Here is a 24637-nt window from a genome sequence, read left to right as displayed (position 1 = left end):
GGTAAATGGGACTTTCATGTGACCGCCAGGAAAGACCAAAACTGTGATGGTTAAGAAAGGGCAGGCTTCCATGCTGCTTTATCAGAGGGGGAAGAAGCTCGGCCAGAGTAATTTATAAAATTTATCATAAGAGACGTCAGATTGGTAACATGAACTCTTCAGTTAAAATGATTTATTGTATTGGGTCACTGCAGAAACAGTGTGTTCCTTCTCCAAAGTCAATTTAGAAGTACAGAGAATTCTAATTTTTATTATTTTATATTTTGTTTCTGTGGTGTCAGGAAAGGAACAAGGATCTTAGCCCTCTAGGCCTGTGCCCTGCCACTGAGCTACACTGTCAGCTCTCTTTATTTCTAAGTTAGTCTCTAAGCTCATGCTATTTTTTTAAATTTATCTCTTTATTTTTATTTATCTCTTAAGCTCATGCTATTTTTTAAATTTATCTCTTTATTTTTATTTATCTTTTTATTTCTAAGTTTAGCCTCTAAGCTCATGCTATTTTTTTCCCCCACACAGAGACCCAAAGTTGAAAAAAAGTTTTTCCGAAAACTGGGAAGAGAAAAATAACCACCCCTCCGTCTTCGTGAAATCATGCTTGTATGTGGCGTCATGTGTGTCTCCAAAATTAACCAGAAACTGCTGATTGACTTTTCAGTGACTTCTCAATGAAGAAATACTTTCTGCATTATCCAGGGAAAGTATTAATCTGTGTGGAAATTAACACCAGTGGCTCTAGCTTCTGTTCTTTGTGTGGCCGTGATTTTTGTTGATAATAAGATGTCTCAGTGTTCATAAAGCCGTAGGTGGTAGAAAAGGCTTATAGAAATATTTTCTAGGGTGGTTTTTGGTCTTTCTTGCCTTCAGATGATATCTCTGGCTGTTAACTTGTCCTCTGTGTGGCTAAATACTTAATAAACAACCCGTGTGCAATACTAACCGCGTTGAGTCAGTTTTACACTGTATTAGACTCATTCTCGTGAACCTAACTGACTCTTTCAGACATTTTGTCACCATGTGTTTAGTGAGAGTCTGGTATATGTCAGTCACCATTCAGAATCATTAACAACACAGCACGTTCTGCTTAGAGTTCATGAATTCAATTTATAAAATCATTCTGGTTTTAGAGGAATGTTATTTTTGGTAGGTTTATTTTTAAGTGTGTGTGTGTGTGTTGCTCATGGAGGCCAGAAGAGGCCATCAGATCCTCTGGAGCTAGAGTTATAGGTAGTTATAACCCATCTAATTGTAGGTGCGAAAAACCAAGTAGGTTTTCTAGAAGAGCAGTGTGCACTCTTTGCTACTTAGCCACCTCCCCAGTCCCAACATATGTGTATTTTTGTCCTTTGAAGACTTTAGAATTGCAGATGGCATTCCCGTGAGGTCCTTGTGTTATTAGCAGGTGTGGTGGTTTTATATTGAGTGTCCCTTGACAGGATCTAGAATCATCCAGGAGACATGCCCCCAGGGAATCTCGAATTTAGGTTGCCTATGATTATATTGATTATGTTACTTGAGGTGGTGAAAAACACCCCTAGTGTGGGTGGCATCATTCCTTGGGCCTGGGTCCTAGACTGTACAAATTGGACGTAGGGGTTATCTAAAAGGCTGGAGTATTTCGTTTTAAAGTTGTCTGAATCTTTAGGGAATAGAGTCTTAGATCTCAGCTTATGTCCAAACCCAGGAAGAATACAGTCTTGTCTAACCGTGGCTTATTTTTAGTCTTACTAAGAGCTTCTACTGCTATGATAAAACACCATGATCAAAAGCAACTAGGGAAGGAAAGGGTTGATTTGACTCACACTTCCACATCACAGCCCATCAATGAAAGAAGTCAAGGAAGTAATTCAGGGCAGGAACTGATGGTTCCACACTTGTGCAATCTGAGGAAAGTAAATCAGTGAGCAGTTCCTCCATCCCTCTGCTTCAGACCATGCCTCTATATTCTTGCTTTGAGTTCCTGACTAGACTTCCCTTGATAATGGACCGTAAGCTGTAAGAGGAAATAAACTCTTTTCTCCCCAAGTTGCCTCTGATCATGGTATTTATCACAACAAAAAGCAGACTAGGAGAGAGTCTTCTCAGGATAGGTGACAGTGGGGGACATTTGATGCTTATGGGACAAGGTCCATTTTATCTGCCTGGGTAAATCTTGCCTTTTATTCCAGCTATACATTATCCACATAGAACTCAGTATTTCAAAGCCAGGTGCTGCACCCCTTTAGTCCCAGCGCTTAAGGAGCCAGAAGCAGGCAGGCTGATCTCTTGAGTTCGAGGCCACCCTGGTCTATAAAGTGAGTTGCAGTACAGTCAAGGCTACACAGAGAAACCTTGTCTTGAAAAATCAAAACCAACCAAACAAAAGAGAATTGAGAACGCCTGGACGTGTAGCACGTGCATTTAAATCTGTGCTTAGTGCAGTTGCTCGCTGGAGTACAGTGACCTCTGGTGGCAATGATGCTAGATGCTGCCTGTGTGACCTCAGGTGTTTGCGGATTGCAGACACTTCTACCGGGAGTTGAGAAAGCCCTAGACTTATCGGGACACAGCAGAAAGCCAACAAAAGACTTATCCTGGAACATCTCTTGTCTGCAATGTAGCAAAGAACAGTCTTCCTGGAACTGGAGACCCAAGTCAAGCTGAATACCTACCAGTCAGCATACGGAAAAGCCGGAGCTAGGACAAGGAGCTGCCACCTTGTGGCCTCATCATCATCTTGAGGACAAGGGAAAGGGATATAGGAGAAGACCCCAAGGAAAGGCAGGGCTGAACTTTGAACTAGGGAATCCAATCGATGGTATAAATTGAAAAATGATCTTATTGGTATTCTACAGTTGAGGAAACATGGTGCTTACCCTATAGCGTTTTGGCTGAAAGGATTTCTTTATTGTTTTTTTCATAATAATATAAACTCCTAAATATTAATTGTTTTCACTCGTTTGGTATCAAAATCTGTTTCCCAAGCACCTCTCTAGGCGTACCATAACATACCCTTGTAAAAAGTAGTGGGAAAAATAATACAGAATCACTAGCAGCGTAAGTTGCTCGCATAAACTGGTAATATTTGAAAAGGTCTTTTTAAAGAAACTCGTGTGGTTCTCAAAAGCAGACATGCAATAAACAGTTGCAGGAAGAATTATGGTATGCCCCCATCGCCTGCTCAAACCAGAAGCAGAAGGATCCACACATGGACCAGTTTTTCCTAAACACAGGAAATTCACAGCAGCCAGAGGCCAAAATACCTCAGCTTGATTAAGTCCCTCTGCTCTAACCTCGCAAGAAAAGTGGGCTGAAGTAAGCTGATATCAACCTGTTAGGTCCTTTCCAACAGTCTCGGCTCCCTGCTTTACGGAGCTGGCCCTTCTGTTCCTGCCCAGTACAAGTTCTCATTCTATTCTGTACAGTGAAGAGGGTTGCTTCACTCATGAATATAAAGGCTAAGGAGAACTTTGTCAGACTTGTTAAAATTCTGTCTCTGGTTGTAGGGGAGAACACCAGCTAATGAAAACTTTTCATCACGACTGTACATTCCATTCACGTTAGGCTACCCTGTATCCAAGGGATGGCTGGATCTCCAATCTTCACTGGGTCTCTTTCACCAAGGCAGGTCTGCAGTGGAAAGCTGTGGCCGTCAGGAGAATTCCAGCCATATTCAGGGAATCTCAGAGAAAAGAGCCAGATTTAATTTTGTCCCATCTTCTCTCCTATCTCTACAACAGTCTACTTCTCACACTGCCTACAAACATATTTTACAAAACAAAACAAAAAACCAAAATCCATTATTATTGTGTGTTTGTATGATGGGTAGAAAAAAGCACACACACCAAGAGGTCAAAGGACAACTGTGTGGAATCGTTTTTTTTTTTTTTCTCCTTCCACTTCTTCATGGGTTCTGAAAATCAAACTAAGGTCACCGGGTTTGCACAGTAAACATCTTTACCTGAGATATCTTGCTAGCCCCCCAAATACATTTTTTTTTCTGGAAGAGGATGCCTATTACTTGGGATCATTTTATTTCTCCGATCAAAACAAATTAGCCAACTGAACTGTACACAGGCATTGTCTGAGATTACGTTTAGAAACTCATAAACACATAAACAATAAACTCTCCCACCAAGGATAGGTTCTGTCTGCTTAGGTGGCAATTTCTTTCTTGCAGGTCCGATAACTTCGGCCCATGAAAAGAAGAATCTAGCAAGCAGTTTGTGTTCTCAGTGAGCATAGCTTAAACCTAAAACTCTTCCACAGTACACACTGGGTTGTGATCCTAACAAAGCCAATTTAAAAAAAAAGACGAACGCCAGGGAATCAGGTTACTTTTTGCAGGATTCCTGGTCTTACAAAAAAAAAATTTTTTTTTTTTTTTAAAGAAACAAAACCGAGACTCAGTAGGAAACCGAAAGGCAATTTTGAATTTAGGGGAAAAATAAGACAAGCAAGACATCTCAGCAGCCTCTGGAGGAGGGAGACGGGTAAGAGCCGAAGAGAAGACCATGCTTTTGGAGTTAAAGGTCAGAAAAGCAAGCAGGCTGAACAAAGCAGGCCTGGGAATGGCTGCATGGGGTAAGGAAGGTCTTCAGAGTGATTGAAAATGCCCAGAACCGTAGGGCAAGCAGGGTTAGGAGTGTTGATTAGTATCTGAAGGAGACAGGACGAAGAAAAGAAAAGTTAAGTTTTTTTTCCAGTGAAAACAGGCAGGCTTAGCAATGAGGGTTGTAGACAAAGAAACCAAAAAAAAAAAAAAACAAAAAAACGCTCTCCCCCTCCCCTCCTCTCCCCTCCCCTCTCTGACAATCAGCTCCCGACTGCTTGGAGCCTGACCCAGTGGCTTGTTATGCCTATACAAACAATTAAGAACCTAACCCTTGGTGACCTCTCCCCAAATTGCAAGCTGTCGTGGCTGGTAATAGAGAGGTGGGGGTGGGGTGAGGTGGGGCCCCAAGCTATGAGGGGAAAGTTCCATCGGAGACTCCAAGCTCGTCCACATGCTTAGCCACATACGATTAGTTTAAAATAAAATAAAATAAATAAAATAAATAAAATAAAATAAAAAAGCTCTTCAATTCTTCCTGGATCCCTGCCAGCTACCGCTTCGGTAACCTTGGTGTTCCGTCTAATGCTGGCTATGTAGCCTTTACCGAATCTTCCCGAATTCTAGTCTTACTCCCATTTGATAGCTGCTGACGAACTGGTTAGGACTGGAGAGCGCCGGAGCGGGCAGGCTCGGCGGCCCGGAGGCATCACTTCTTCCCCTACCCGGGGTCGGTTTCGCCCTCCCAGGGGACTCCTGCTCTCCGCAATCCTGCGCTTTCTTTCCTCGCCCACTGCCTCTATTTCACAGCACCTAATTCGGCAGAAAGGACAGATTATGCCTGAAGTGAACCGGACGCCTAGGGATTGCTTAGGTAAAACTATCGCCACAGCGCGGGATGCATCTCCCTCAGAGCGCGCGGGCGGGAAACCCGAATTCCCGCGTTAGGGCCTGGGCGGTGACCCCAGGCCTCCTTTAGCCCCGCCCTCACGCTGCGTGCCGCGCGCCCTCCGGCCCTTACTCTCATACGCGCGTGCGCAACGCGGGCCGAGCGCGTCGCCGCGCGCAGGCGCACTTGGAAGGGCGCGCTTTTCGGTGGCTGCTGTCCCGGCAGGGAGCGCAGGTGGGCGCCGGTAGGCTGCTTTTCTCCGCTAGGCCGGCGGGTCTAGGCTGTGGTCGCCACGCCGGGCGTTTTCTTTGGTTTTGTTTTGTTCTGTCAGTTCTTAGACTCGGGTTGTCCGAGAGGGTGGCCTTGGGAAGCCCGCGGTGAGGCTCTGCCTCTCGGCGGCGGCTGGGGTTAAGGGACGGCCTTTGGGCGTGACGGTCGGTCAGCCGCAGCTTACCTCCCGCTAGGAGTGTTGGGAAGGCTGGAGCAGGTTTGCCACCTAAACGTACGCATTTTGAGTATCGTGCTTTCGGCAATACTAGCAGGTGAATTTCTCCGAAAATCAGAAGTGTTCCAGCATCTGAACTTGATGCCCAACATAACATCCTCCTCATGAAACTTAAAAAAAAAATCATTCCTGTTGATAAAATATTATCTACAGTTAACCTTCGGGCTATGTAGCTTATGTATATATTAAGTATACGCGAGTCGTATTTAGAACGGAGCCCCCCACCTGATGTATGTGTTTATTTCTAGAAATCAGACACACTTCTGACCCCAGGCATTTGGGGTAAGGATACTTTCTAGTTGTAATAACTGGTTCTAAGCCCTGCACAGTCGCTATGGCCTGAGGGGGACCTTCCAAAAGGGAAGAAATAATTCATAATCTCTTATATTTCTAAGTTCTGGAGACTCTATAATGCTTTCAATAGTTAACAAAAACCTGTCAGCTAAATAATGGTGCTCACTGCTCACCTGCCCCCACCCCTCAGGTGAAAAAAAAAAAAAAAAGACATAGCTTAAGAGAAATACTCAGTCACTGCTGAAAGAACAGATTATGCGTTCAGATTTCAGGGCCTGGGAAATGGCTTAGTGGGTAAAAGCTGTCGAGCCTGAGGACCTGAAGCCTGGGATCCCTAGGAACTGACAATGGAAAAAAGCGAAAATGCAATTTCCCACAAGTTGCCCCTCGAACCTAAACATGTACCCCTCCCCAAGAGATAACAATTAATTAAAACCTTTATGTCCAGTGTCTAAAGATAGGTCTTATGGCTTCAGGTCCTGTGCTCAAAATTCTTGTGCTACTTTGCCACTGGTAAATTAGAGTTCTGTAAAATTCAAAAATGATGTCTGGCACGTAGCAGGCACTCCAGGTTTTAATCATTATTATTTTAGTGGATACCATGGGCTAGGTACTGAAGAGAATCTAAATACGATGAAAAGTAGTTCTTGTTTGCAGAAGCCACCTGTCTAGTTTGAGCGACCAATAACATTCTTAATCAGAAAATTTACAAAGAAAACTGAACTGTAACTCTGATACCCATACTTTATAGACTGTCAAGAGCACAAAGGTTGAAATGACGTAGAATTGTTAGACAGATCAGTACCTGTGTCATTGAGCTGTGCCAACAGACTGTTTTTGGTTGTATTTATCTGCAGTTGTAGGATATGACTGACTACTGGAAAGGAAGTAAAACTTGAGAGATGACTACTGAATAAAAAGATATGGAAGAGGACAATTTTTTTTTTTTTTTGAGAAATGACTAGAATTGGTGATTTTAGTTGATAGACTAAAACGAAGCGGTAAAGATAATTGTGAACCTTTGTGGTTGGTATTTTCCAAGTTACACCTCTCCTTCAGGTTCTGGTGTTGTATAATGGAGAGTAAAGTAAGAGTAAAGCAGGTGAAAGCGGGGTTACTCGCCTCAGAACTGTGGATCCAGTTTCTACTTCAGTCACATTTTCACCGGATGTTGTTTCCTACTATAAACAAAGATGTATGCATACCTACCTATAATGTGGTAAATTCTTTCCACAGCATTGTCAGAGATAAAAGCTATATTCAGCTAGGCGGTAGTGGTGTGCCCCCTTTATTCCCAGTGCTCTGGAGGCAGAGACAGGTGAATCTTTGAGATTGAGGCTAGCCTGGTCTACAGAGTGAGTTCCAGGGCAGCCAGGGCTATACAGAGAAACCCTTTCTCAAAAACCACCACCACCAAAGCTATATTAAGTATAGCTCACATAAAAACTATTGGTTTTTTCATCAGTATCCAGGCAAATTCTACATTACAAAAATAGTTTTTATATTATTGAGTGGTAAGTGGAGCACATTTGTGCCAAGCCATGCATGTGGATGGTGGGGGACTACTTTGAGGAACCATGTAGGTCCTGAGAATGTAAATTGGCAGGCTTGAGAGCTGGTGCCTTGTGCTAAGCCATCTCCTTGACCCAATTGTATATTTTCTTAAGATTCTTTATAACAATGTGAAAGAGCTTAAGAAAATATCTCAGGAAAACTCTGAAGTAAAAACCCTTTCTAATAGACTATTTGGCTTATTCTTGGAGTTCATTTGTTACAGGTTTTAATTTTTAAAACTGAACAGTGGGGAAAATTTGGAAGACTTGTGGCATCACATTTCAAGTGTTTATTCATGATAAATCATTAAAATATTAAACATGTCACCATTCATCTTTATGTTCTGTGCAGCTCAACCTGTGCTGATCACATCGGGAAGTATTCAGTACCTGGTAAAGTACATGGTGCTTCACGTGGAACTTGGCCTTGATTTCTGGCATTGGTCATAATCAGCAGAGTTCTCTCTGGTAAGTCAGTTCTTTAACTCTCTCAGTTCAGTTTCTACATTTGTACAGCAGGGGTACAAGTCTTCAAGTCATTTTCATAATCACCTGATTTGATTTTCACAATGGTTCCTTCAGAAACATCTGAACATCCAAAAATTCTAAGTGGCTTGCTTAGTATTACCTGGTCTTTCCTTAGAAAGCAGGCTTAAGATTTAAAGCTTCATCATGGCATCCTCATACTTGGTTTTAATTTGTTTCCCTTAGTGCTGCCTTCTACCCTCCCACCCTTTCCCCTTGTTCCCTTCCTTCTCATTGGATCCCTTCTGCCTTCTCATTACTTATCCCATTGCCCTATTTCCCATCTTCCTAAAGATGACCACCTCCTCTCATGATCACCTTCTATTTCTGTGGTCTACAAATATATAGGTAAACGCGCGAGCGCAAACACACACACACACACACACACACACACACACACACACACACACACATTTTCTGACTCTTTCTACTTTCCTATTACAGGGTTCATTGCTATATTTCTCAACTCCCTAAAGATCACAACCTCTTCTCATGATCCCCTTCTAGTTCTGACCTTTGTAGGTCACATACAATTTCTAAATCTAGATTCTGCATGTGAGAGAATGAGGTATTTATCTTTCTGACTCTGACTTATTTTGCATAGCACAAGATTTTCAGTTGCATTGACTTACTGCAAATGTAAGGATTTCATTTTTCTTTATGACTACATAGAACTCTAGTGTGTATTTATACATCATATATTGATGGACATTAAAGTTTTGTCTTATGGCTGCTGTAAATAGTGTAGCATAAACATGAATGCACTAGCATTTCTATGGTGTGTGAACTTCAATTCTTGGAGTACATACCCAAGAGTAATATTCAGTTTTTTTTTTTTTTAAAAGAGGCATTTGTGTTGATTTTTCTAGTAGCAGCACAAATTAGCATTTCTTTTCTTTTTTCTTTTTTCTTTTTTTTTTTTTAAGATTTATGGTGTCTTCAGAGTTCCACCTGCATGTATGCCTGCAGGCCAGAAGAGGGCACCAGACTTCATTATAGATGGTTGTGAGCCACCGTGTGGTTGATTGAACTCAGGACATCTGGAAGAGCAGACAGTGCTCTTAACCTCTGAGCTTTCTCTCCAGCTCCAAATTAGCATTTCCACCACCAGGGAATAAGGGTTTCTCTTTCCCTACATCCTTGACAGCATTTGTTGTCATTTGTTTTGTTGATGATAGCCATTCTGACTGGGAGATAGAATCTCAAGACAGTTCTAATTTGCTTTTCCCTCATGACACTTGTGCAAGTATTTATTGGCTGTATTACTTTTGAGAACTGTTCGTTCAGTTCATTAGCACATGTTTTTTTGATTGGAAGATTGAGGGGTAGTTTTTTCAGTTCTTTATATGTTCAGAAGGGGTATGTGTGTGTGCATGAGTGTGTGCGTTGTGGCCAAAAGAAGGTGTCAGATCCGCTGGAGCTGGAGTCACGGGTGGTTGTGAGTAGCCGTGTGGTTGCCCTGTCTTCTAGAGAGCAGCAAGTGCTCTTAGCTGCTGAGCCATCTCTCCAGCTGCCTTCACATGTTTGTAGAATCTTGTAATGGTCTGGGGTAATAGTCTCAGTGAAGTGCATGCTGTACAAGCATGAAAATGCAAAATTGATCCCCAGAGCCTATGTGAAAAATCTGGTCGAGATATCTGGTGGCAGGTACTTGTAATCATGCTGGGGAGGACAGGCTGGTCCTTGGGGTTTACTGTCCAGTTAGCCTATAACCTACTTGGTGAGCTCCCATCCAGTGGGGAGACCTGTCTCCAAAAACAAAGTGGGCAGTGCTTGAGGAATCATCTTCTCCACCCCACAAGAGAATTTTTTGTTTTGTTTTGTTTTTTTGTTTTGAATTTAGTCAGACTTGATAAATGGCCCTGAAAGTGATATAGTTTACAGGAGATTCCATTGGCTGCTGAAAAGAATTTTTTTCCTGTTAGATACAGTAGCCTGTATATATTTGTTGAGTCCATTTTATCTCTGGTGTAGGTTAAGGCTGAAGTTTCTTTGTTGATTTGTTTGGGTAATTTATCTCATGAGAATGGGAAATCGAACCATTAATTACTGTTAAGTCTTTGTACATATTCTTGTATGTACACCTGTGTATGGAAGCCATGTATCAATATTGGATATCTCCTATCACTTAATAAATCCTTCCCTCTTTTTTTTTTTTTTTTTAAAGATTTATTTATTTATTATATGTAAGTACACTGTAGCTGTCTTCAGACACACCAGAAGAGGGCATCGGATCTCTTTACAGATGGTTGTGAGCCACCATGTGGTTGCTGGGAATTGAACTCATGACCTCTGGAAGAGCAGTCGGGTGCTCTTAACCACTGAGCCATCTCTCCAGCCCAATCCTTCCCTCTTTTAAGTTGTTTATGAAAGCTTTTGGGACAGAGTCTCATGTATCCCAGATTGGCTTTAAACTTACCATGTAGCTGAAGGTGGTGACCGATGCATAATTATACCCAGTGTCTGTGTGCTGGGGATCAAACACAAGGATGCAGGCATGTTAGTAAGCTCTCTACCAACTGTGTCACATTTCCCAAGCCCTTTCTTTGCTTACCTTTAAGTCCTTTCTGTTTAAACCCATGACTTTTTTCAAGCTTTTTTTTTTTTTTTTTTTTTTGTTCTTTTTTTTCGGAGCTGGGGACCGAACCCAGGGCCTTGAGCTTCCTAGGCAAGCGCTCTACCACTGAGCTAAATCCCCAACCCCGACTTTTTTTTTTTTTTTTTTTCTGTAGAAAATAACTTCATATGTAAAACAGTTTAACATCTATGAAATCATTATTTGGTTGTCCTTAATCTTTTTTTTTTTTTTTTTCTTTTTTCTTTTTTTTTTTTTTTTTTTCAGAGCTGGGGATCGAACCCAGGGCCTTGCGCTTGCTAGGCAAGCGCTCTACCGCTGAGCTAAATCCCCAACCCCCGGTTGTCCTTAATCTTGAAAACTGTATCAATGTATCTTTGTGTCACGAGTACTTGAAATATGTGATTAACTAGATGTTTCTTTTACAAATGAATAATCTGTCTATAAATGAGCCTTACAAATCTATTGTTCATTTATTTTAGCAGAGAGTTTTATACTTTTGTTTTCTTCCTGATACTGATTTGCCTTCAGTTTTGTCTTGTGTTATAGAGCCTTTGACATGGAGACATCCAGCTCCAGGTCTGTGCAGGTGGATGACTGGCAGAAGAATTACTCTGTGGTTGCATCCAGCATATGTACACCTAAGCAGAAGGCCGATGCATACCGTGCACTGCTACTGCATATTCAGGATGCATATGCCAACTCCGAGATCTCTCAGGTCTTTGCTACCAACCTGTTTAAGAGGTATACAGAGAAATACTCTGCAATTATTGATTCTGACAATGTTGTAACTGGCTTGAATAACTATGCAGAGAGCATTTTTGCTTTGGCAGGATCTCAACAGGCTGACAGTGACAAGTGGCAATCTGGTTTGTCAATAAATAATGTTTTCAAAATGAGTACTGTACAGGAGATGATGCAAGCTGGTCAGAAATTTAAAGAGTCTCTGTTGGAACCTGCTGATGCATCAGTAGTCATGTGTAAAGAGCCTACCATCTTTGAGGTTCCTCAACTTGGTGTTTGTGGAGGTTCTGAAGAAGCTGACCTGTTATCCAGTTCAGTTCATGGCACAGAAAAGACCCAAGCCATTCCAGGGAACAGTCTGAGATGTTCCCCATTTCAGAGCACTCTGTTCCCTATGGCAACCAATACTAAGACATGTCTCACCTCCTCAGCACCTTCAGGTGAGTCAACCACTGCTACATTTCACAGGACACCATTATTTGGAAACACCAAAAAGGAACCTCAAAGCTTTCCGAAAACCAGCACAGGACTAAATATGTTCTTATCTAATCCATCTTGTGTTCCTTCTGGCTGTGAAAATCCTCGAGAAAGGAAGGCTTTTAATGACTCTGACACCATTAACATGCTTTCCAATCCAACACTGAATAAAGCTCCTAGTAAAACAGAAGACAGTGGCCAAAGGGAAGATAATAGCCTGCCTACCTTTAAAACTGCAAAAGAACAATTATGGGCAGATCAGAAAAAAAGGAGCCATCAATCCCAGCACACCTCTAAATCTTTTAACGGTGCTATAAAAAAGTCTCTGGGAGCTGGGAGATCGAGAGGGATATTTGGAAAGTTTGTTCCTCCTGTATCTAATAAGCAAGATGGAAGTGAGCAGAATGGAAATGTGAAGCCTAAGTCTAGTAGGGCCGGGTCTGCAGAACCAGCTCACCTCACTGATGATCGCCTAAAGAACGTGGAACCAAGAATGGTTGAACTTATTATGAATGAAATTATGGACCATGGGCCTCCAGTACATTGGGAAGACATTGCTGGAGTAGAATTTGCCAAAGCTACAATAAAGGAAATTGTTGTGTGGCCCATGATGAGACCAGATATCTTTACTGGATTGCGAGGGCCCCCTAAAGGAATTCTGCTCTTTGGCCCTCCAGGAACTGGTAAAACTCTGATTGGCAAGTGCATTGCTAGTCAGTCTGGAGCAACATTCTTCAGCATTTCTGCTTCTTCACTGACTTCTAAGTGGGTAGGTGAGGGAGAAAAAATGGTCCGGGCATTGTTTGCTGTTGCAAGGTGTCAGCAGCCAGCTGTGATATTTATTGATGAAATTGATTCTTTATTGTCTCAACGAGGAGATGGTGAACATGAATCTTCAAGAAGGATAAAAACGGAATTTTTAGTTCAGTTAGATGGAGCAACCACGTCTTCTGAAGACCGTATTCTCGTGGTGGGAGCCACAAATCGGCCCCAAGAGATTGATGAAGCTGCCCGGAGAAGATTGGTAAAAAGACTTTATATTCCTCTCCCAGAAGCTTCAGCCAGGAAACAGATAGTAGTTAATCTCATGTCTAAGGAGCAGTGTTGCCTCACTGATGAAGAAACAGAACTGGTAGTGCAGCAGTCTGACGGGTTTTCAGGAGCAGATATGACACAGCTTTGCAGAGAGGCTTCTCTTGGTCCTATTCGCAGTTTGCACACTGCTGACATCGCTACCATAAGTCCAGATCAAGTTCGACCAATAGCTTATATTGATTTTGAAAATGCTTTTAGAACTGTGCGACCTTCTGTGTCTCCAAAAGACTTAGAGCTTTATGAAAACTGGAATAAAACATTTGGTTGTGGAAAGTGAATACATCGATTGAAGGCAGAAGCTGCCATCTAACAGTTTGGATAGGAAGCATGAAAGCTTGGGTTGTGCTTCTTGTATTGAAGTATATCCTGAATTCTGTGCTGCAGATTAGAATGATAAACTTGACTACGGATTGATATATTAGTATGTTGTATTTGTCTTCCAGTTATATGATATATAAGTTCATCTCATTTAAATACAATGACCTTTTGTTTCTAAATGAATTCAAATTAGAACTTTAGTCTGGTAATAATAAACTTTGTCAGTGTAGTATTAATATGGCTTACATTTGAAAGAGCATTGTGTACTTGGTTAGAATGAAAGCAACAGAAAGTAAACTACATTAACCCGTTCCCGTTTGTAACTTGTTTTGTGGGCTTTTTTCCTATCAAAATTAATAAAAACATGGTTAGAAATAGCAAGATATAATTTTGTATCAGGGATGTGGTCTGCCTCAAACAAAAGACAATTAAGTGTGTTTTTTTCAAGGGATCTGGAAAGTTTTGTGTTACTATTTTATCTAATAATACTTTTAAAGCCTATTATCTCACCCTTTTCCAAAACTAAATGTTTTTTAATTGTTGTATTATTTTGTTTTGTAAAATCTGTTCGTTGTAGAAACTTAAGACAGAAGCAAAGAGAATAAAAATTGTTAGTTTTTTACCACTTTGATGGAGATATTTAATTTTGCTATAACTTCTTTCATATTTTTGTTTTCAAAAGTCCTTTATATATCATATATGTATATGATTTGTCTAGGCTTTTACTATGCTTTTGTATTCTGCTTGTTTCTTCCTCCAACTGGTATGCAGCCATGTTGCCATGTAGTTTCTGGGACTTGAACTCAGGACCTCTGGAAGAGCACACAATGCTCTTAAATGCTGAGCCGTCTCTCCAGCCCTGGAATTTGAAACACTTTTAATTAGTGAACTTAGAAAGTTTGTACTTCGTGGTGGCTCACAGCCACCTATCACTTCAGTTTCTGCAGATCCAGAGCCCTCTTGACTTCATCAGGCATCAGGTGCAGTGGTACACATGTATACATTCAGAGAAAAAGATCAGTACACTTTACTTACACATAAAATCCAAGTTTTTTTTTTAAAGTTTGTGTTTTGGTATAGTGCATATTGTTATTTTTCATCTTTTCATTTCTGTATTGTTGCTTTAAAACCTTTTGCAAATTTCCCCTTTTGAAATATGTGATTGTCACATTAGTACTTAAGCTACTGTTTTCACTTTTTGATTTTTGGTTTTTGTTTGTTTTTTATTTTTGAGTGTTTTTTATTTTTGAGACAGGGTTTCTCTGTGTAGCCCTGGCTATCCTGGAACTTACTCTGTAGATCAGGCTGATCTCAAGATCCGTCTGCCAAGTGCTGGGATTAAAGGTTTTGGCAACTACCACTAGCAACTCTTTTAACCTTTAGTTTTACTTGATGCATATAGGTGCTTTGCCTGTGTGTATGTCTGGGCACCATTTGCATGTAGTGATCACAGAGGCCAGAAGAAGGTGTCATATCTCTTGGGACTAGTGTCACAGTTAAGAGCTGTCATGTGGGTGCTAGGAATCAAATGAAGGTCTTTTTTTTTTAAATTTTATTTGATATATTTTTTTATTTACATTTTAAATGTTATTCCCTTTCCTGGTTTTCTGTCCATAAGCCCCCTGTCCCCTCCCCTCCCCTTCTTCTACAAGGGTGTTCCCCTCCCCATCCACCCCCACTTCCCCCTACCCCACCCCAACATTCACCTACAGTGGGGGTCCAACCTTGGCAGAACCAAAGGGCTTCTAAACGAACGTCTTCTACAAGAGCCTCTTAATGGATGAGCCATTTCTTTTGCTCTAACATCTTAAAATATTTCCTAATACCCAATACTTTATCCTTGTTAGGACTTGAATATGAAGTGTGCTTCACAGGCTCATGTGTTCAATTATAGTGATACTATTTTGGAAGGTTCCAGAAACTTTAAGAGATAAGACTTATAAGGGGCTGGGGATTTAGCTCAGTGGTAGAGCGCTTACCTATGAAGCGCAAGGCCCTGGGTTCGGTCCCCAGCTCTGAAAAAAAAAAAAAAAAAAAAAGAACAAAAAAAAGAGATAAGACTTATTTATAATAAATAGGTCACTGGGGGTTCTATCCTTGGTGGCTTGCCCCAGGCTCTTGGATTCTTTCTGTTTTCTTTGTGTGAAGATTCCTCTGCCACAGGCTCTGTTGCCAAATCACCTTGAGCAGAACCTTCTGAAACAGAACACAAAAGAATCTTTCTTCTGTGAAGCTTCTATCAGAATTAGTTACAGTTAGAAATAACTGAGCCCTTTATGATTTCTGTATAAAGATGCTGGGACCTGGGCTGGAGAGATGGCTCAGCCATTAAAGGCTAGGCTCACAACCAAAGATGCTGGGACCTTGGGTCCTTAGATATTAATATGAGGGAATTAAATACAGTCTTATCTGGAGCTTATTTTCTTTAGAGACCATTTCAACAGTCTTGGCTCTTAAAAGTTACCATGGTGTTATAGACAATTACCAACTGCCCATTGGTGTTTTGATATTTTTGTTTTTCGGTTTTTTCAAGGCAAGATTTCTCCGCGTAGCCCTGGCTATCTAGAAATTTACTCTATAGACTAGGGTGGCCTTGAACTCAGAGATATGCTTGCCTCTGCCTCCCAAGTGCTGGGATTAAGGGAATGTGCCACCATTGCCCAGCTGATTTCATTTAACTCTGTAACTTAGTCTTTTTTTTTTTTTTTTTTTTTCGGAGCTGGGGACCGAACCCAGGGCCTTGCGCTTCCTAGGTAAGCGCTCTACCACTGAGCTAAATCCCCAGCCCCTGTAACTTAGTCTTAATTTTATCATTTTTTATTTCCTTCTTCCCCATCAACAACACCTGTCAAAACTGACTTTACTATTAGTCACCAACCAGAGGCCTTTCCCCTCTGTGGCGCTTAGTTTAGTTTGTGTCTGTGGAAAATATTGTTCAAGTATGTCAAAAATACACACTGGAGGAAAAAGAACCCAGCATCTTCAAAAACTGGTGTGAGAACTGATATATCCACATGTAGAGATGCTCTTCTCATTCTGCACAAAACTAAGTGGATCAAGGACAACATAAGACCTGAGCCCCCAAAAACTGCTCAAAAAAATGTATATGCTTCAGTTTATAAGCACAAGTAAAGACTTTCTGAGTGAGATTTCCAGTAGCACAGGAAATAAGGTTTAACAATACATGGGATTTAATGAAACAAAAGCTTCTGTACAGTAGAGAAGAAATTGGATCAGTAGTCCACAGAATAGAAAGATGAGTGTAAATTTGTTGCAATTTTAGAAAAGGGGTGAAAGATTGGTCTTTCCCAAATAGTGTGTTTTAGGTGTTTCTGTATTGGATTGTTGTAGGTGGATGTCAATATGCAGGTGAGGGCTGGCACCAGTTAAGTCAAGGCCATGTTTGGAGAGTAAAAAAATAAGGTGGGGACAAAGTTTTTGTAACGTGGGAGAGAAGGGGAAGGAAGGAGAATCAAGATGGAGATGGGAAGGGTGACCCAGATCCGTGTGGTCTTGAATGGCCAAGGTAGCTGGGATGGATTTCTGTGGGCAAATTTATCTTATCTAGGTGGGCGGTTTATATCCTTATCAGTTGGTTGTGATTTTATTGTGTGGATGTATTGTGGATTGAGAATGATTGATGGATATAAGTCTGATTGTTGGGTTACAGTTTGTCGAATCTTGATATTAACAGGTGGTTGGGCGTTTACACCATAACTATTAGGGGGCAGATGTTGGGAATGTAAACGGAGCAGTGGCAGAGAGATGCAAGAGGGTAGCCGCTGCTGGGACCAGGGGGCAGATGATACTAGAAATGTGAACAGAGTAAGAGAGCTGCGAGATAGGTGGTCTCTGTATGAAACTGGCGTGGCAGTGTCCCGCCTGGGTCAGAGAGTGCTTTGGGGGCAGCGTGGAGTCGCTGAGATAAATTAGCGGTAGTTCCAATGGCCCGTAGGAGCTGGAACCAGCGAGAGTGAGACTGCCAGGGTACACTCAGGAACTGGCTATGACCTTTTTTATTTTTACCACAACAGATTGTTGTGGATTTTCCAGATTCTACTTGTAGTCTGCCTGTGGAAAGGCCAGCTGAGATTGGTCTCATAGGGTCCAGTCTTTAACTGTCAGGCAGCAGAGCAGGCTGTGGGTCAGCAGCAGTCTTCAATGAAGAAGTTTCAGAGACTGGTCCTGCAGAGTTCATGGTCCACAAGACTCAATGGGAAGTGGAGCTCCCTACGTCAGGGTGATTTATAATAGTCTGGGTTTTGTGAGCTTGTGACCTAAAAAGTGAGTTCATGCAGCCACCTTATTTCTTATTTGGCAAAGCAGTAAGTTTCAGGATACTTAAGAGTTTAGTTCTGTTTTTCTTTGAAGCTTGTTTACTAACTCATTTTTCAAGACCAAAACTCCCTACAGTCTATGAAGAGAGGTTTTTTTTCTCCACATACCTCTCACTAGCGCATAGGGGCAATCACTTGGACCTACAGAGGAGATCATGTTCACCTCAGAGTTAACATACATTTACTGCTGAGCAAATGAAAGACAGTGTAAGCAATGTTAATCCTTTGTCCAGATGTGATGTCACATGCCTTTCATCCTAGCATTTCCCTGGAGGCAAAGGTAAGCAGATCTCTGTGACTCAGGTGCTATCCTGATTTACATAGTGAGTTCACAGCTGGCCAGAGCTAAATAGTGTCTCAAAAAAGATGCTTCCAATGTAGAAAGAACAATGGGCAGAATTCTGAAAGTGTACCAAGATCCTAACCCTTAATTCCAACACTGATTTAGGTACTGCTGCAAAGGGCTTTACAGATAGTTTAGTGGGCCTAAAGATAGAAAAATTATCCTGAATTATTTATGTAAACCCAATTTAGTTGCATGAATTCTTTTTTTTTTTTTTTTTTTTTTTTGGTTCTTTTTTTCAGAGCTGGGGATCGAACCCAGGGCCTTGCGCTTCCTAGGTAAGCGCTCTACCACTGAGCTAAATCCCCAACCCAGTTGCATGAATTCTTAAAGCAGATGCTTCCTAGCTGGTGGGAAAAGAGGTAATCAGATTCTAAGCTCACTCCACAGGGTAAAGCCAGGTCGTGAGGGAGGCCTCAGAACTGACCACAGGTCCTACACTCAAACAACACCTCAAGCCTATAACGTGATGTATAAGGCAATTCTTTCAACTGCCTCCAGTAACTGTAGACTGGTTTACAGGAGAAAGCAACAGAGTTACCAGTCTTGTGCTTCACAGAACTGAGATAGCATTGTGCTGTGTAGTATACTAGACTTGTGGTAGTTTCTTAGACAGAGTAGTGTGAATGAAAATGTCCCCCATAGGGTAAGATGTTTGAACTCTTGGTCCCTGGTTGGTGCTGTTTGGGGAGAGTTAGGAGGTACTGCCCTGTTGAAGGAATTATGTCATCGAAGGTGAGATTTGAGAGTTTAGATATTCTATATTGTATTCCTTTCTCTTGTAATTTATAGACACGAGCTCTTAGCTATTGCTCTAATCTTCCTTGCTTCTGCGCTGCTATCATGAATTCTTATCCCTTTGGAACCATAATCCAGAATAAACTCTTTACTTGCCTGATCATTCTATTTTATCATAGCAACAAAAACATAATACTTGTAACTGCAGGAACGACAACCAACAAGTACCAACTCTGAGCACAGAATCAAGGGACGGTCAGAACTGTTTATAATGTGCGTGCGTGCGTGCGTGCGTGCGTGCGTGCGTGCGTGCGTGTGTGTGTGTGTTGAATGATTGCTGGGAATCCTGCCAAAAGTGATCATCCTTCCCTCAAACTGTTTGTTAGCAGATCTTGGAAACTGCCTTTGTAGTTAACATTTCACCACCCTTTAATTTTGTGAGGCCAGGGGACATTTAATGTATACAGTGAGAAATACATATGTAAATTAAAAATTTATCGGATCCACAGGAACAAGTAAAAAGGTAAAATTTATATGCCCATGATTTCAGCAGATAGTGAATATAAAAACAACTTACACAGTACTGGATACTTTTTCTAATACTAAGAAGCATAATGAGTTCTTACGTTTCCAGAGCATCCTCATAAGCCACTCTGTTTCAGGCATTCCTTCATGTACATTTTGGCCAGGGTTGCCAGAACCTTAACAGCAGGAGCTGGAGAGCTGGCTTACTGGGTAAGGGCACTGGCTGGTAGTTCAGAGTGCTCAGGTTAGACCCTTGCAGCCACATGACTGCTAATAACTATCTGCAGTTCCAATTCCAGGGGAACCCTGGCCTCTTGACAGTACTAGGCAGGCAAGTGGTACACAGGCATTCATGAAGGTGAAACACCGATCTTCATAAAGCAAAACAAAACCCCACAAAAACCCAAAACCAGTATTTATAAATGAAGCAAGGTGGTTTCCTGTTGGTTCATTTACAATGAGGCAAACTTTTTGAGGAAAAGTTAGAGGGGTAGACAGAGAAAGTGAGCTGGCCACTGTTTATTCCCATAGGGCATTGCAAAGAAAAATGGTGAGAAGGCATGGGCTGGAGGTAGGAATCCAAATAGGACCAGCAGCAAAAAGGGGAGAATCCAAGGGCTCTATAAACCATGCAACCCAGCTGGGTGTGGCGGTGCACTGCACATCTTTAATCTCAGAGGCCACAGGCAGGTAGATCTCTGAGTTTGAGACCAGGGCAGTTAACAAAAAACAAAATAAAACAAAACAAAAAAACACTGTCTCAAAACAAACAAAAACCAAAACCAAAGCCAAACCAAACAAACACCCCCCCTCCCCCAAACCATCCAACCCAGAGTCAGTTTACTGAACTTGAAGTCTGAAGGCCCCACTCTCATAGAAGAGAAAAAGCTTTGACTTTACCTAGTATTCAGTCTCCTGTTTTTACCAGACAATCATTCGTTCATTTGTTCAGTTATTTGTCCATCCCAGAAACTGAGCTTGGGGATTCCTAGGCGATCTCTATCACCCTACCCATTACATTCAACCAGGAAACCATTGCTAGACCTTTGAAGTGCAAGTCGGATACGATCGCTCTAGAACTGAGCTTCATGGGAACGGGCTGGCTTCCGCATAGCTGCCTCGGGTAAGAAGGCTCCTCATCTTGGTATTTCAAACTCAGCTAACATCATTACGCACTGTGCTGCAGTCTAGGTGTACTTTATCCTAGACTAAGATCATGAGGCAGCAGGAGTGGTGCAGGCCTTGAGTCCCAGTGCTAGGGAGTCAGTTTTTGGGTTTACACAGTGTAGTCATTGTTCACAATGGCAATGCACTCCATTTAATTTAAAAAGAAAACAGCACAAGGTTATTTTAAGCCATTGGCCATGAATAATTAATTTTTAAAATTAGCCACATTGGATGTTGATATACAAGGGGAAAGTGGGGGTTGGAAGTGAGGGTCCCTTTCAGAAATTCCTCTTAGCAAACATTTCACATTACATATAGAAAATGTCTGAAAGAATGATGACCAAAACTCAAGATGAATCTTTGTTAAAAACAGGTTAAAAGTCTCCATGTTTTGCACGTGTATAATACTGTGTTTCACAGTAAACCTCAGAATCAGAATCCATAGCAAAAAATCACTCATCCAGTTCCAAATTGAGCAAAGCAATCAAGCCTGCTTTAAGAAGTAGCTGTGAGGCAAATATGGATTTCATCTGCATTTTAAAAAATTGAATGTTCAGAAACCCATTTTACAAAGGAATCTTTGAGCAAGCAACATATATGCATAACATTACATCTGTGACTACAGAAGTGGATAAATTCTATTTCATCCAAGTTTGGTTACAGATTTCTGTGAGCTCTCACGCCTGTAAAAAATGTCTTGGCTGTGGGCACGCTTCTGACCCAGAACAACAACACAACCCCCAATGCATGATAAGTATCTGTGTACATAATTTCACAGGATATCAAAAATTGCTATAAAACGAGGGCATTATTACAATTTAAAGGAAATGATGCAGATAAATCTATTTTAATGGATAAGCTTAGTAGATGCAAAATAAGTATGTCAGTGCTTCATTATTTATTCCTTCCAACTTGCCAAAATTAGAGTGGAAAAATGCACACTATCTACCCTAACATTGTATACAAAGAAGTGAAAAAATTGTTTTCCTAGCCATACTTGTACCTTGGAAAAACTTAGTCCTACCTGTAACCGATTTCAAAGGCTCTGTTGTATTCCTTCAGTCGTACCACATAATCTTATCTTTACTACTGTTAGACGTTACCTAGGTAATTCAGTGCTCACCACTGGACGCAGTTCACAATTCCCTTTTAAGTGAACCATCTCCTTTCATAGTAAACTCAATAATTTCATTTAAAAACTATATTAGACTAAACAGGCACATCTGATATTGCTACCCAGTCAGAAGAGTATGCTATGGTATACGCTATATAATATATGTCCATATCTATCTATCTATCTATCTATCTATCTATCTATCTATCTATCTATCTATCTATCGTGATGAAAGGACTACTTGTAGGAGTCAGTTTTATTTTTGACTACGTGGTCTCCTAGGGGTGGATCAGTGGGTGGTGCCCATGATCCCCAAGCAACACCAGGTAAGTACTGAATTGCTTTTTAATGTAAATATTAGTTTGCATTTGCTAGAATTTTCATAAATCACACATTGCAATCTCTTGGTTGAGTTTATCAAGGGAATGTAATTACTATGTTGGTACAAATATAGTAGGTTCTTTTTTCTCTTTTAGGATCCATGATATGGTTACAACACAGTAGCTTCGTTGTTGTTCTTTTTTAATGCATCCACATTTGAAGGATGTTTGGGGTCTTCTAGCTTATAAGCATAACTGGTAAATACAGAGCTGAATGATTAGTGTTAATTTAGGTGCCCATTCAAAAAATGCACAAAACCTACGATGGGGTAAAGTTTTGTTTCACAGAGACATGACATGAGCATGTTCATAGCACATGGGTCGGTCCTATGTACTCCAAGTGGGTGTTCATCTTCCCCATCGCTCTCTGGGTCTGTCTCACAATGAAGCAATCTCGATAACTAGATGGCAGAGTCTAAACACTGCTGAGGGTGTTGGGGGAAGCTGGCACCTCAGTACTTCTGGAAGGTAGCTACCTCTTTGGAGTCCTGTGCACTGCACTGTGATTTACTACATTCCATCTTCCCTATGGCCACCCTGGAGACAGGCGGTGCTCTTCTGTTAGTCATAGAGGAGTAATGAAGCCCTCCGACGGCTCACCTAAGCTAATATTTGCTCGCTTGAAGTTTGAGACCAGGTCTGTTAACATCTCGTCGTTTTCTGTCATTCTCACTCATGGGTTGGTCTGTGTCGCTGGTCAGTGGCGCCAATGTGGTGAGCCGCCAGCTCTTAGAATCTTCAGACTTCATTCTGAGCTAAGTTTTTGCGGTGGGCAGGCTCCACCTGCTCAGACTGGCGGCAGAGGACAGGGGTGTCCATAGAAACAGCTAGAGGGTTCTGGTTTTCAGAGTGAGCGTGTCCCCATAGTCCTTGTGGGCCTAGCATTAACAATGTTTATACAAAATTGGTTTCAGTAGGCACAGTTGTTGACTTCTTAAAGTCAATTTCAAAATCAAGGTTTTAATTTCAAAACCAACCCACAAGTAAAGGACACTGACAAAGCATATTTAAGTAGGTGGTAAGCCTGTGCCAGCCTTTAACCGGCCGGCTGCTTTCCCAACCTCCCTTTGAGACCAGTGAAATCGGCTTCCCTATCTTGCCTTCCGTTGCCACTAGGGGGCGAGCGCCTCTCAGATTTTCCTCGGGACTCGGCCAAGGCCCTGGAGTGACTCGATCTTTCTGTGGAAAGAAGTTTGAGTTTTGGTACCCTTGCAAGGAATTCCAACCCAGATGTTAGATATTTTCAGTCTATTGATTTGCTAAAAAGCTCTGGTCTTGGGATTTTGTATTTTAACTGATTTTAGGTGCTTTAAAACTCTCATAACAGCTTTTTGAAAATGATTAATTTTATCCTTTCAAAATTTCATACGTTTAAATAATGCACTTTTATCATATCTATCTACCATTACTTCTCTCCAACTGTCCCTAGTGGCTTTCACCCTATCACCCTATCTCCCTGAGCTTACTTACTCTGTCCATATGCAATGGGTGTGGGTCTGAAGAGGGTTCCTACCTTAGTAGCCATCAGCCGCTGATAACTCCCTCGCTGATATGGGACTTGGAGGGTGTCTCCCTGATTCATCCTGGAATTTTTACTGGCTTAATCTTGTGCAGCTCTTGCACAGTATCATCCCACAGCTGCTGTGAGCTGGCATGTTTGGCTGCCATGGCATGTCCAGAAGCCGACATCTCCCAGCTCTCCTGGCAACCCTTACATTATCTGTTTGCTCTTCTGTGCTGGCCCCCGAGCCCTGGATGGAGGAGGCTAAGATAAACCATTCACCCACAGCTGAGTCTAAGACTGCATCATCCTTGGCACTTGGTGGAGAGCCTCCATTTACTCACTGCAAAAAGGAAGCCCAGTAGAGAGCAGCGCAGATCTATGGGTTTGGGATTGTATCCTCTTGGCTGACTTTTTTCTTTAATGAGTGTGGACTGGCCCTCCTTATCTCAGCTGACTAGATTTGGTGTGATGTCATTTTGTCAAATGTTAGAATAGCCGCACTTTTATGTTTCTTAGTTCCATTTCCTTGGCGTTCCCTTTTTCATGAATGCATTCCTTTATCCTGTGGTACTGTTGTCCCTCCTACCACCCACTTGACCGAGTGTTCTGAGTGTTCTGTGGAGCCCTGGCTGTTCTGAAACTCTCTTTGTAGACTAGGCTGGCCTCCAACTGAGATATCTTCCACCTTTTGCCTCCTGAGTACTGCAATTAAAGGTGTGTGCCCCCACACCCAGCTTGATACTGTTTTTACTTGATGGTAAGGTGTGTTTATTGGACTGCAGTATTCCTTCCGTATCCTCTGCAGAGCTGGCTTTGTGCTCATGTCTTCCTTTAATATGTTTTTTATCATAGAAAGTTTTAGAAAATATTTTATATTCTTTAATTAGCTTACAAACTAGTGGACTTCCACAAGGCTTCTCCAAGCATCCTTCTCTCCCTGTTCTCCCCATCCCCGTTCCCATCCTCACTTAAAACTTTAACCTGGACAGTCTCCCTGTTCTTTTATGTTATCCAAGGCCTATTATC

General features: G+C 41.6%; 2 protein-coding genes and 1 long non-coding RNA gene across 17 annotated transcripts in view; 2 read left to right on the top strand and 1 right to left on the bottom strand.

Moving 5' to 3' along the window:
* Ddc (dopa decarboxylase) overlaps positions 1 to 4117 on the top strand; it is a 90527-nt gene extending 86410 nt beyond the window's left edge. For 7 of the 10 annotated variants that reach the window (XM_063272858.1, XM_008770253.4, XM_063272862.1 and 4 more), the window contains one exon: positions 517 to 932. The gene's annotated coding sequence lies outside the window, so the exon portion shown is untranslated. Of the gene's footprint in view, positions 1 to 516 lie in introns of all 10 variants that reach the window. The other 3 variants (NM_012545.4, NM_001270853.1, NM_001270852.1) reach the window with 1 other exon arrangement.
* Fignl1 (fidgetin-like 1) lies at positions 1079 to 23331 on the top strand. Of its 6 annotated transcripts, XM_063272954.1 has the most exons (4): positions 11526 to 11613; positions 13029 to 13057; positions 16042 to 16054; positions 22681 to 23331. In XM_063272954.1, exons 1-4 carry the CDS (start codon positions 11526 to 11528, stop codon positions 22926 to 22928), a joined length of 378 nt encoding a protein of 125 aa, XP_063129024.1. In that variant the 3' UTR covers positions 22929 to 23331. The 6 variants fall into 6 exon arrangements, with proteins under 6 accessions (XP_006251539.1, NP_001380738.1, NP_001011913.1 ...); XM_006251477.5 differs by lacking the exons at positions 16042 to 16054; positions 22681 to 23331 and adding exons at positions 1079 to 5959; positions 8122 to 8237 and having other exon boundaries at positions 11401 to 14128; NM_001393809.1 differs by lacking the exons at positions 16042 to 16054; positions 22681 to 23331 and adding exons at positions 5603 to 5651; positions 8122 to 8237 and having other exon boundaries at positions 11419 to 14132.
* Positions 14115 to 16190, bottom strand: LOC120096666 (uncharacterized). The gene is made up of 2 exons (XR_005493420.2): positions 15483 to 16190; positions 14115 to 14362 (listed from the first exon to the last, which is right to left on the bottom strand). It is a non-coding gene; the product is annotated as an uncharacterized LOC120096666 (long non-coding RNA).
* Positions 23332 to 24637: the final 1306 nt, after the last annotated feature.

The sequence above is a fragment of the Rattus norvegicus genome, chromosome 14 (assembly GCF_036323735.1).
Source record: "Rattus norvegicus strain BN/NHsdMcwi chromosome 14, GRCr8, whole genome shotgun sequence".
In the NCBI taxonomy this organism is placed as follows: domain Eukaryota; kingdom Metazoa; phylum Chordata; class Mammalia; order Rodentia; family Muridae; genus Rattus; species Rattus norvegicus.
This window is presented reverse-complemented; position numbering and strand designations above follow the sequence as displayed.